Source organism: Heterodontus francisci, chromosome 30 (genome assembly GCF_036365525.1).
Source record: "Heterodontus francisci isolate sHetFra1 chromosome 30, sHetFra1.hap1, whole genome shotgun sequence".
Taxonomy (NCBI): domain Eukaryota; kingdom Metazoa; phylum Chordata; class Chondrichthyes; order Heterodontiformes; family Heterodontidae; genus Heterodontus; species Heterodontus francisci.
The window spans coordinates 54,993,042-55,005,109 of record NC_090400.1 but is presented as its reverse complement, the minus strand read 5'-3'; the positions used below and the strand labels follow the sequence as shown (position 1 = coordinate 55,005,109).

The 12,068-nt window shown below is 44.2% G+C and overlaps 1 protein-coding gene across 1 annotated transcript in view; it reads right to left on the bottom strand.

Annotated features, from left to right (window-relative positions):
- Positions 1 to 9,193, bottom strand: part of gdpd1 (glycerophosphodiester phosphodiesterase domain containing 1) — a 62,566-nt gene extending 53,373 nt beyond the window's left edge. The window contains exon 1 of the mRNA XM_068010699.1: positions 8,842 to 9,193. Coding sequence (XP_067866800.1) covers positions 8,842 to 8,977 — 136 coding nt within the window. The 5' untranslated portion in view covers positions 8,978 to 9,193. The remainder of the gene's footprint in view (positions 1 to 8,841) is intronic.
- Positions 9,194 to 12,068: the final 2,875 nt, after the last annotated feature.

Below are 12,068 nucleotides of genomic sequence, written 5' to 3'. Positions count from 1 at the left end.
CCTCTCTCCCTTGAAGACCCTCTTCAAAATCCATTTCCTAATCTCGCCTTCTTTGACCGACACTTTTATTAAAAAATGCTCTTCTTCTTCTTCTTTGGCCTCCTTGGCTCGAGAGACAATGGGTGAGCGCCTGGAGTGGCTATAAAGGCCAATTCTAGAGTGACAGACTCTTCCACAGGCGCTGCAGATAAAATTGGTTGTCGGATCTGTTACACAGTTGGCTCTCTCCTTACGCTTCTGTTTTTTTTCCTGCCGACAGCTAAGTCTCTTCGACTAGCCACACTTTAGCCCTGCCTGACATCCATGTAAATCTACATTGGGACATTTTGTTCTACACTGAAGGTGTTTTATAAATGCAAGTTGCAGTTTTTACTTGTGGAATTTTCCCAGGAGACCTGCCCTGACCACATTCTGCTGGTCTTTGAAGGGATCAAGGACAGTCGCAGACCTTGAACTTTTGACTGAATCCTTGTGACCAGCATCTGCAATCACAATCATTTAACACTATAAAAATTGCACAACAGGGAATGAACAACCACCCCTTTCTGACACCAAATGACTAACCCACAGTACGTGCTGATCTTAGACAGCAGTAGGGTGTTACAATTGGCCTCAAATAACCTGAGTTAGCAAGAAGGGGGAGAAACAGACATGGTTTAAGAACATTGCAAATAAGAGCAAGAATAGGACATAAGAGCCTTTGATCCTGCTTCACCAATCAATACGGTCATGGCTGATTTTCTACTTCAATTCCACTTTCCCGCCCTATCCCCAAATCTCTCAATTCCCAGAAAACTAGCAATCTCTGTCTAACTTACTCAATGACTGAGAAACCACAGCTCTCTAGGGTAGAGAATTCCAGAGATTCACAACCCTCTGAGATGAAGGAATTTCTCCTCATCTCAGTTCTAAATGGCTGACCCCTTATCCTGAGACTATGCTTCCTAGTTCTAGGCTCTCCAGCCAGGAGGAAACAGCCTCTCAGCATCTAACCTGGCAAGACCTCTCACAATCCCATGTTTCAATTCATATAGGCCCATTCTACTCAATATCTACTCATAGGACAACCCTATCATCCCAGGAATCTATCTAGTGAACCTTCATTGCTCCCACTCCATGGCAAGAGGAATGGGGGTGAGGTGTGGGGGGCGAAGAATAGAATTGAACCTTAGTTCCTGTTTTTGATTGGCTGGATGGCAGGTGCAGATATGATTGGGCTGACATGTGAAGCCCCCAAATGTTAAATAACCTGCTTATGCTCACTGCCTAAAGTCATCTTTGAGGAAAGGCTACTTGGATGAGATGCTGGAGGGCAGTCTCCATCCCCCACTCAGGAGGCAGCAACCTCCAGGAGAGAGCTGGATGCAAGAAGAGAAAGAAAAAAACCCCCCGGATAAGAGCCAAACAAGCAGCATGGTAGAAAGATATACTGGTGGCCCCTGTGTGGGGTGCGTAGGGGAGGGGTCTAACCTCCCGATTTCAGCAGGGGCTGTCCCAGCACGGGGCAGAAAAAGAAGAAATCAGAAAGCAAATTCATCCGAGCTGACCTCACACACACACAGCTGCTGATTTCTGGCGGAGCTTGGCAGAGGGCTAAGAATGGGCCACCTGCCTGCCTTTTAAACCAGGGAGCAGTGTGCGAGGCAGGGGCACGGATCTGAATAGGAGGAGCAGCTCTCGGTTATTCAGCAGTCGTAAGTTCCAAACGCAATACTGAAGTGTACTTAAAATGCTTAGTTAGGATTTATCATAAGCGACAAGAGAGGTGTACGAGTCTTCAGAGCCCAAAAGCAACAGCATTGGGAACAGGGCAGACACCATCAGTACAATGGCCATATATACTGTGGGGTAGGAGATTTACCAGAATGATTCCAGGGATGGGGGATTTTAGCTACAAGGTTAGGTTGGAGAAACTGGGATTGTTCTCCTTGGAGCAAAGGAGACTGAGGGGAGATTTGATCGAGGGGTACAAGATTCTGGCAGCTTTAGATGAGGTTAGCGAAGAAGAGCTGTTCCCATAAGCTGATGGTACAAGAACTAGGGGACACAGATTAAAGGTCGTGGGCAAGAGTTGCAGGGGGAGCATGTGAGGAAGAACTTCTTTTAAATGTAGCAAGTGGTGATGACCTGGAACACGCTGCTCATGAAGGTGGTGGGAGCAGAGACATTGAATGATTTAAAAAGGAAATTGGATGGGCATTTGAGAGAAATAAACTTACAGGGCTGCAGGAATAGAGCGGGAGATTGGGACTAACTGGATTGCTCTGCAGAGAGCTAGCATGGCCTTGATGGGCTGAATGACCGCCTTCTGTGCCATTATGACCCAATGATATAGCCAGAACCGGAGGTTATGATCAAACTGTATCATGCTCCAGTCAGATCACACCATGCAACATCGCACCCGGTTCTGTTGGCCAAGAAAGGAAATAACCATTTAAGATAAAAACAAGAAATGCTGGAAATACTCAGCAGGTCTGGCAGCATCTGGGGAGAGAGAAGGAGATACACATCTCCACAGATGCTGCCAGACCTGAGTATTTCCAGCATTTCTTATTTTTATTTCAGATTTCCAGTATCTGCAGTATTCTGCTTTTATTAAACAAGAAACATTTAAGCGCTGGTGGCAATGCCGACTAGAGCTGTCACAAGTTCAGTGCCAGGAGTCCGAGGATTGAGAAAAGACTGGAGAAACTTAGATTTCTCAGTCTGTAGGAGACAACTTTGGGAGATGATCTTATAGAAGGATGCAAGATTATTAATGGTGCAGAAAAGAGTTGACCTGGATTATTATTTTTAATTAAACTGATAGTAGAAGAGGACACAGATTCAAACTACAGATAGGGGGGAACGGGTGGTGAAAATCGATTTGGATGAGGCTACGAAATAGGGAGTATCGCACCTAATGCCAGTTATATGTCCTTCCAATACTCAGTACAATTGTCTTCAGTGGAACTGATTATCAGACAGACGACAATGAAATGTCACATTTTACAACCCAGCCCAAGTCCAATATCACCCCTGTGTTCTTTCAGGAACGAGGTCAGGAAATTCTTCCTCACATGAAGAGTGTGAACCCCCCCCCCACCCCCACCACGATGGAGGAATTTAGGCAAAAAACACTGGAATCATTTATGAAACAACTGGATGCTACAATGACAGGGGAGAGGTGGCATCAGGATCTCTGTGGATGGATGAACTAAGATGGGGTAAATGGCTTTCCCACATCCGTAAGTATCCTGTGCATTACACACACGACACGTAGGGTAAAAGCCATTCAAATATTTCCCACCTTGCAAGCCAATAGATTTTTTATTTATTCACTCACAGGATGTGCATGTCACTGCCAAAGCCGGAATTTACTGCCCATTGCTATCCCTCTTGAAAAGAGCTACCTTTGTGAACTGCTGCAGTCCAAAATAGTGATTTTTGATACAAGAGGGCAGTTAAGAGTCAACTGCATTGCTGTGGGTCTAGAGTCACATGTAGAACCAATCTCTGGATTATTAGTCCATGTCTCTGAGGACAGTAGCATAGCGGTAATAATACTGGACTAGTAATCCAGCGGCCCAGAGTAATGCTCCGGAGAGGAGTTCAAATCCCACCATGGTAGCTGGGGAATTTTAAATTCAGTTAATTAAATAAATCTGGAATTAAAAGCTAGTCTCAGTAATGCTGACCAGGTAACTACCAGATTGTTATAAAAATCCATCTGGAAATCTGCCATCCTTACCTGGTCTGGCCTACATGCGACTCCAGACCCACAGCAATGTGGTTGACTCTTAACTGCCCTCTGAAATGGCCTGGCAAGCCACTCAGTTGTATCAAACTGCAGAAAAGTCAAATAAGCACTGTGGACTGTATCACATGGACTGCAGCATTCAAGGCAGCAGCTTACTAGCACCTTTTCAAGGACAATTAGGGATGAGTAATAAATGCTGGCCTTTTCAGCGACGCACACACCCCATAAACAAATAAAAAAAAAACTAGTCCAGTAAGAACCACTGTTCGGATCATCAACTTGAAACATTAACTCTGTTTCTCTCGCCACAGATACTTCCAGAGTAGTTCCAGCACTTTGTGGTTTTTTATATAATAGAACCAGTATGTTACTATACTTACTAAATGTGATATCTCATATTTGCATCTCAATCATTCTACCTTTACAACTATGGTATTGTGAAAATTGTGAGGTACGTAATTGTCTAATCCAACCAGATACTAAATGACAAATAATTCTAGTATCCTAATACTTTTCTGTCCAATCCCCCCCTCCCACCCCTTTCCCTTCTATCTGATGGCCTTGGTTGGATGTCACACTCAGATGTGTGACTTCACTCACTGCATGTTATTCGGCTGAGTTACTGATTAGGCAATTGAAATCATATATTGCACTTCACAGCTGAGGCTGGCAGAAATACAGAATCAGTCAATTGTGCAAATAATCCTCCCAAGTTAGTAATGATTGTTCCTGGTGCATAATCTTCTCGGTACGATCATTAAAAGCACAGATGCTCGATTCCCAGGTTCATGGTTTGCAACTGATTAAGGGATCACAGTCTGGGTTTGTGAGGGGAGATGCCCTCGTGAACATTAAGACACTGACTGACTAACTACCATCTTGTCCCTCAATTTTGAGACTTCATTGTTCCCCACACAGTAAGGTATGGATTGCAGCTAAGCCCCCACCAGAACAAAGCTACATTCTCTGCAAGAAACTGGATATATTTCAAAGGGATAAACTGCATGCACCCCTTCAGCAGTTAAACTGGAGCAAAGACAATGTTTAATTTGTTCCCCCACTCCCCACATTACTCATCTGTTGTAGGCATTGACTCAAATATAGCTACTTAAGCACTGACTTGTACCTGGGTTAGGAGCACAGGATAAATCATGAAATGTGAACCTAAACAGTGATGGTTAGCACAATACTTGACATTGGAAGTTGGGGTTGGTGGGGGGGGCGCGTGGGGGGAGCTTCATAGCTAAGCTCCATGCCAACCTCACCCAATGTCCATACAGGCTCAACATCTCCCAGTGCAGAACGAGAAACTTCAGAAATCCTCTGCTTTACACCCTCCCCCCACAACCAACTCTCTGGAGCCCAGAAGAAATAGTGTTTCACTGCCACTTTGCAGAGATCAACTAACTCAACATAGAATCCTCTCACCTGTATGGCAAAACACCATTCCAGGAAGAGCATGCACCCAACTGATGCACTTCAGAAGCTCCAAAAGCCTTTGCTGGTAAGTGAACCAGGGAAGGTGAGTTACCACAGATAAAATACGAAGGTCGGTGCAATTTCTCCATGATCCAAGGTAGCCAGCAAAACTCTGTCTGTCGAACATGACAATTTAGATTATTCACTGGGATTACTTTGATAGTTCAACGAGTATGTCTAGTAATTGGTTGATTTATATACTGATTGGAAAGCTTGCAGTCTGTGTGGATTTGGCTGATCTCAGTTTAGCTCAAAACCTTGGGTTGGGTTGTGTTGGTTTTGGAAGGCTTGGCTGGGTTGGGATGCTGCCAGGAACATTGCCCAGCCTTTCAACAACCTCCTATCCATCCTTTCCCACTGTCAAATAGCCTACTAACTCTCACATATGAATAATGAATGTAAGCTGAGATATACAAGTTACCACAGGTTATTCTCCTGCCCTTAACTTCCACTTAGGACCACTCAAGAAGTTTAGCTGCAATTTATACCTTACTGTACAGGGAAGAGCGAGGTCAGAACCTATACTCAATCAATCCACAGCACAGTGTTGTTTCTCCAATGTGCTGTGCCACAATACCATATGGGATCAATACAGTTACAGCCAAGGTGAATGAACACTGGCTAAGGAATGGAATCCTTAAGGATGAAAGAGTAGAAGTTAAAGCCCATGGAATAAAAGGGACAGCGGCAGCATGGATACAAAGTCGGCTGATTGACAGGAAATACAGTAGTGGTAAACGGTTGTTTTTCGGACTGGAGGAAGGTATATAGTGGGGTTCCCATTAGGACTACTGCTTTTCTTGATATTTATTAATAACCCAGTCTTGGGTGTGCCCACAATACCTGGAATTATTGTGAACTGTAAGGAGGATAGTGATAGCCTTCAGGAAGACATAAACATGTGGCAGACAAATTTTAATGCAGACCAGTGTGAAGTGATACATTTCGGTTGGAAGAACAAGCAGAGGCAATATAAAATAAAGGATACAATTCTAAAGGGGGTGCAAGAGTGGAGGGACCTGGGGTATATACACAAAAATCATTGAAGGTGGCAGGGCAGGTTGAGAAAATGGTTAATAAAGCAGACAGGATCCTGAGCTTTATAAATAGATGCGTAGAGTACAAAAAAAAGGAAGTTATGGTGAACCTTTATAAAACACTGGTTCCGCTTCAACTGGAGTATTGTATCCAATTCTGGGCATTGCACTTTAGGAAGGATGTGAAGACATTGGAGAGGGTGCAGAAAAGATTTATGAAAATGGTTCGAGGGATCAGAGACTTCAGTTACAAGTATAGATTGGAGAAGCTGGGGCTGTTCTCATTAGAAAAGAGAAGGTTGAGGGGTGAATATTGATAGAGGTGTTCAAATCATGATGAGTCTGGACAGAGTAGATAGAGAGAAACTGTTCCCATTGGCAGAAGGATCTGGAACCAGAGGACACCGATTTAAGCTGAATGGGAAAAAAGTGACACAAGGAAAAACTTAACGCAGCGAATGGTTAGGATCTGGAATGCACTGCCTGTGTGTGTGGTGGAGGCAGATTCAATTGAGGATTTCAAAAGGGAATTGGATAATTATCTGAAGAGAAAAAAATTCCAGAGCTATGGGGAAAAGCAAGGGGAGTGGGACTGGGTGAGTTGTTCTTAACAGAAAGGTGGCATGAACACGACGGGCCAAATAGCCTCCTTCTGTGCTGTAGCCATTCTATGATTAAGTGGAATGGTGATTTGCCTGGAAACTGATCAAAGCTGTGTAATCCTCATGAAAACAATGACCAGGCATAGCCCATAATGCTTTGACAATGAATTGTCATCTAGAAGACAAATGCAAGCCCTTGTCCCAATTGATATTTGCATTTTGGTATCTGCTGGTTTTCCTGATGGTCTTCCATCAATATATCCTTGATCCCTGAGCCGAGTTTCCAATTTCATATCACCTCCATCACAAAGACCATCTACTTTCACCTCTGTAAAACTATCCACCTCAACTCATCTGCTGCTGAAACCCTCAACCATACCATTGTCATCTGCAAGCTCAACTGTTCCAATGCTAACCTGGCCGGCCTCCCAACCTCAATAAGCTTCAGCTCATTCAAAACTCTGCTGCTCGTACCCTAGCCCACACCAAGTCCTGTTCACTTACCTCCCCTGTCCTTGCTGACCTACATTGGCTCAATTTCCCAATGTCTCCCATTTAAAATGGTTACACACTAGTCATGGCCTTGCTCCTATCTCTAATCTCATCCAGGCCTTTAACTCTTCCAAAGTCTCAGTTAGTCTTCTTTGCATTCTCTGCACCGCAGCCAACGCCCCCCCGCCCCGCCCCGCCCCCACCCATCGCAACCACATCCCTTGCCCATTACTGACAGCCATAGCTAGCTGCTTAGACCCCCACTCTGGAATTCCATGTCTAGACCCCAAGATCTTCCAAATCCCTCTCCTCCTTTAAGATGCTCTTTAAAACCTACTTTGACAAAGCTTTTCAATACCCCTCTTAATATTTCCTCTTTAACATAGCATCCATTTATTCCTGATTATGTGGCTACAATTTACTCCCTGTTCTGCCCACTGAGAATTCCTTGGGGCTTTAGCCAATACAATAAAGACTGCCAGAGATTTAAACACATGGGACGGCACAGCCAAGCCTCATCCTTTCCTGATGCATGCACTTTGGATAGGGAGTGTCACTGATGCTCCTTTCCGACTAATTTCCCCTCTCCCCAGCCGACCAAGGGCACAGAGGCACCGCTACAGTCAGCCCAGGTGAGAACAGCTAATAAGACTACAAACCAAGAATCAAACATGGGATAGTCCTAGTCTGTGTGGCTCTGCTTGTTACTGCAATCTGCCTGAAACCAACAGGAGAATCTCAGCATAAAAAAATGTAAACAGTAACCTTCGATTATTGTAAAGTTTTGCTGGATGAAAGGACCCGAGAGAAATCTCTCAAGTTTTGTCTCTTGAGACGTCTTGCCTCTGATGATTGACTCATCACCCTCGGATTATATTTAGGTACAGACCATGACGGTGCAAACTGTGCACACGGTTTGTGACAGGTTGAATGATTTTATCACCACTTATCATCTGTAGATAATATGGCGTCAACCGAGTCGGGGGGGGGGGGGGGATGAAAAAAACATCAATATTCCAATTTCCACAAATAGGGAACGGGGGGGGGGGGGTGGGGGGATCATATTAAGATCGCCTGGGAGTTGGGGAGAGACGTAGCAAAGAACAAGGTTGAGGAGCTGCTGCTTCGGGAGAACTGCCAGTGACTGTGAGCCGCAGTTTGCAGCCTGGGGGAGGGGGCGGGGGGAAAGCAGCTCCCAATTCCCACCGGGATACAGAGTGTGTGTGTTTTTGTTGCTAGGGGATGAGGGGAAGCTGCAGTGGCCGCCAGAACCTATGTGAAAAAAGGCTTTCACCATCCCCTCAGGATCAGTTGACACCAACACAAATTTTTTTTAAAGGCTTGTCATTTAACAGTGACACCGTATGGATTTAGGACCAATAACAAAATGACTGAACAAACCCCTTTAATTGAAGACCTGCAGAAATGAATCTGTTGTTAAAAGCACCATAGAAGCCCACACAGCAACACTCAGGTGGGAGAGGAGACTTACCTCCGCGGTGGGAGATATGCCGACACTTGAAGCTCTGTTTCTTCCTGCTGTGCAGCAGGCTTGGGCACTTGAAGAGCAAAGCCGAGGTGAGCACATAGCCGCCCAGAGTGGAGAGAATATAAATCGCAGCTGACATTTCTTCCTCAGTGGCAGCCTTTCCACTCACTCTTCCCCCTATTTATATATTAAAAAATTCAAGGATAAACAGTTATAGGTGGGAATATTTAAAGAATGAGGATGGGGGGACACACAGTGACTCCAGCTCTCAGCCTCCCTCTCTCAATCTGCATCCCCCCCCCGGCCAGAGCCGGTCAGGACAGACGCCGGCAGCCGCGAGTGCACCCCCATTGGTCCGTTTCTTGTTACAATTCACCGATTGTTGCGCAGCCACTGACATGCGCGCGCAGCTCGGCGTGGCCACGCCCCCTCTCCGTATGTTGCAACAAAGAGGACAATCTACGCGCAACTTGTCACATACGTACAGCAACCTGTCAATCTCTTGTGAGCTTTTGTTGAGACAGCGGACGCCAAGCGCCTCGTCTGTCTATGGCATTTATGAGGAGCTTGTGGGGGAAAAATATCTTGCACAACTCCAAAACATCTTATGCAAAAAGAAAATCCGAAGTGCTGCTCTGGTTTCAATCACCACTGACAAAAGAAGTTGAGAATAGGTTACCGCACAGTTAGCAAGATACCATCTAGGCACCATCAAAAATACTAGTTGCATATGGTATTACTGGTTTAAAGAAAAAAGTGTTGCCTGAAATCTGAGCAACAGAAATGAAAATACACTTTGTGTGAAACTATATATTAAACAGGTCCCTCAGCATCTAACTATGGCTGAGGTGTTAAGCCAGTCCTTTCTTGTTCAGATTTTGAAATCTTCCATGCATGTACAGAATTGTTACAGTGCAGAAGGAAGCCATTCAGCCCATCGTGTCTGCATTGGCTCTCCGAATGAGCAATTCACCTAATGCCATTCCCGCAACGTCTCCCCGTAACCCTGCACATTCTTCCTTTTCAGATAACAGTCTGATTCCACAAGAAATAGGAGCAGGAGTAGACCATATGGCCCATTAAGCCTGCTCTGCCATTCAATACGATCATGGCTGATCTTGGGCTTCAATTCCATTTTCCTGCCCGCTCCCCATATTCCTTGATTCCCTGTGAGACCAAAAATCTATCTCAGCCTTAAATGTATTTAACGATGAGAGCATCCACAACCCTTTGGGGTAGAGAATTCCAAAGATTCATAACTCTTTGAGTGAAGTAATTTCTCCTCAACTCAGTCCTAAATGATCGGCCCTTTATCCTGAGACTGTGTCCCCGTGTTCCAGATTCCCCAAACAGCGGAAACATCTCTCAGCTTCTACCCTATCAAGCCCTTTCAGAATCTTGTATGTCTCAGTTAGATTGCCCCTCATTCTTCTAAACTCCAGTGAATTTCAGCCCAATTTACTCAGCCTCTCATCATAGGATAACCCCTCATCCCAGGGACCAATTTAGTAAATCTTTGCTGCACTGTCTCCAGTGCAAGTATATCCTTTCTTAAATGTGGAGATCAAAACTGCACACAGTATTCCAGGTGCTGTCTCAACAAAGCCCTGTACAATTTTAGTAAGACTTCTTTATTGCTGTATTCCAATCCCCTTGCAATAAAGGCCAACATGCCATTTGCCTTCCTAATAGCCTGTGCATCTGCATGTTATCTTTGTGCATTCCTTGTACAAGTACCCCCAAGTCTCTTTGAACATCAACATTTACCAGTTTCACACCTTTTAAAAAATATTCTGCTTTTCAATTTTACAACCAAAGTGAACAACTTCACACTTCCCTACATTATATTCCATTTTCCATCTTGTTGCCCACTCACTTAACCTTTCAATTTCTCCCCGCAGCTTACCTTCCCACCGAGCTTTGCATCATCAGCAAACTTAGATACATTACTCTCTGTCTCTTCATCCAAGTCATGAATATAGATTGTAAATAGCTGAGGCCCCAGCACTGATGCTTGCGGGACCCCACCATTCACTGCCTGCCAACTTGAAAATGTCCCATTTATGCCCACTCTCTGCTTCCTGTCAGTCAACCAATCGTCTATCCACGCTAATATATTACCCACAACACCATGATCCCTTATCTTGCTTATTAATCTTTTATGTGGCACTTTATCAAATGCCTTTTGGAAATCCAGGTATACTAAATCTACTAGTTCCCCTTTATCTACCCTACTAATTACATCCTCAAAAAAATTCTAATAAATTTGTCAAACAGGATTTTCCTTCAGTAAAACCATGCTGACTTGCTCTAATGCTTTTCCAAGTGCATTGTTAAGACATCTTTAATAATAATTTCCATCATTTTCCCAATGACTGATGTTAGGCTAACTGGCCTGTAGTTCCCTGTTTTCTCTCTTACCTCCTTTATTGAAAAGCAATGTAACATTTGCAAACTTCCAATCTTACGGGACCATTCCTGAATCTAAGAAATTCTGGAAAATCATAGCTAGTGCATCCACTATCTCTGCAGCTATCTCTTTTAGAACCCTAGGGTTTAGGTCATCTGGTCCCAGGGACTTGTCAGATTTTAGTCCCTCACGTTTCTCCAATATTTTTTCTCAGCTGATATCAATTTCCTTAATTTCCTCACTCTTTTTAGCCCTTAGTTTACTGCCTATTTCTGATATGGAAATGATGTCTTCTACTGTGAAAACAGACACAAAATATTTGTTCAATGCCTCTGCCGTTTCCTCATTCCCCATGAGGATTTTTCCTGTCTCTGTCTTTGCCTCTAAGGGATCGTCTACTTTAGCTACTCTCTTTTTATGTACTTATAAAAGCTCACAAGCTGTTTTTATATTGCTGGCTAGTTTACTCATTCTATTTTTTCCATTATCATCAACTTTTTGGTGGCCCTTTACTAGTTTCTAAAACACTCCCAATCCTCAGACTTGCTACTATTTTTTGCATCATTGTAAGCCTCTTCTTTTAGTCTAATACTCTCCTTAACTTCCTGAGTGAGCCACGGATGGGTCTTTCTTGACGGGTTTTTGTTTTTGAACGGCATGTACTTTTGTTGAACCTGCTTCCACCACACTCTCAGGCAGTGCATTCCTGATTCTAGCCACTCGCTGCATGAAGAAGCTTTTCCTCATGTTGCTTCTGCTTCTTTTGCCAATCACTTTAAATCTATGCCCGCTCGTTCTCGATCCTTTCGCGAGTGGGAAC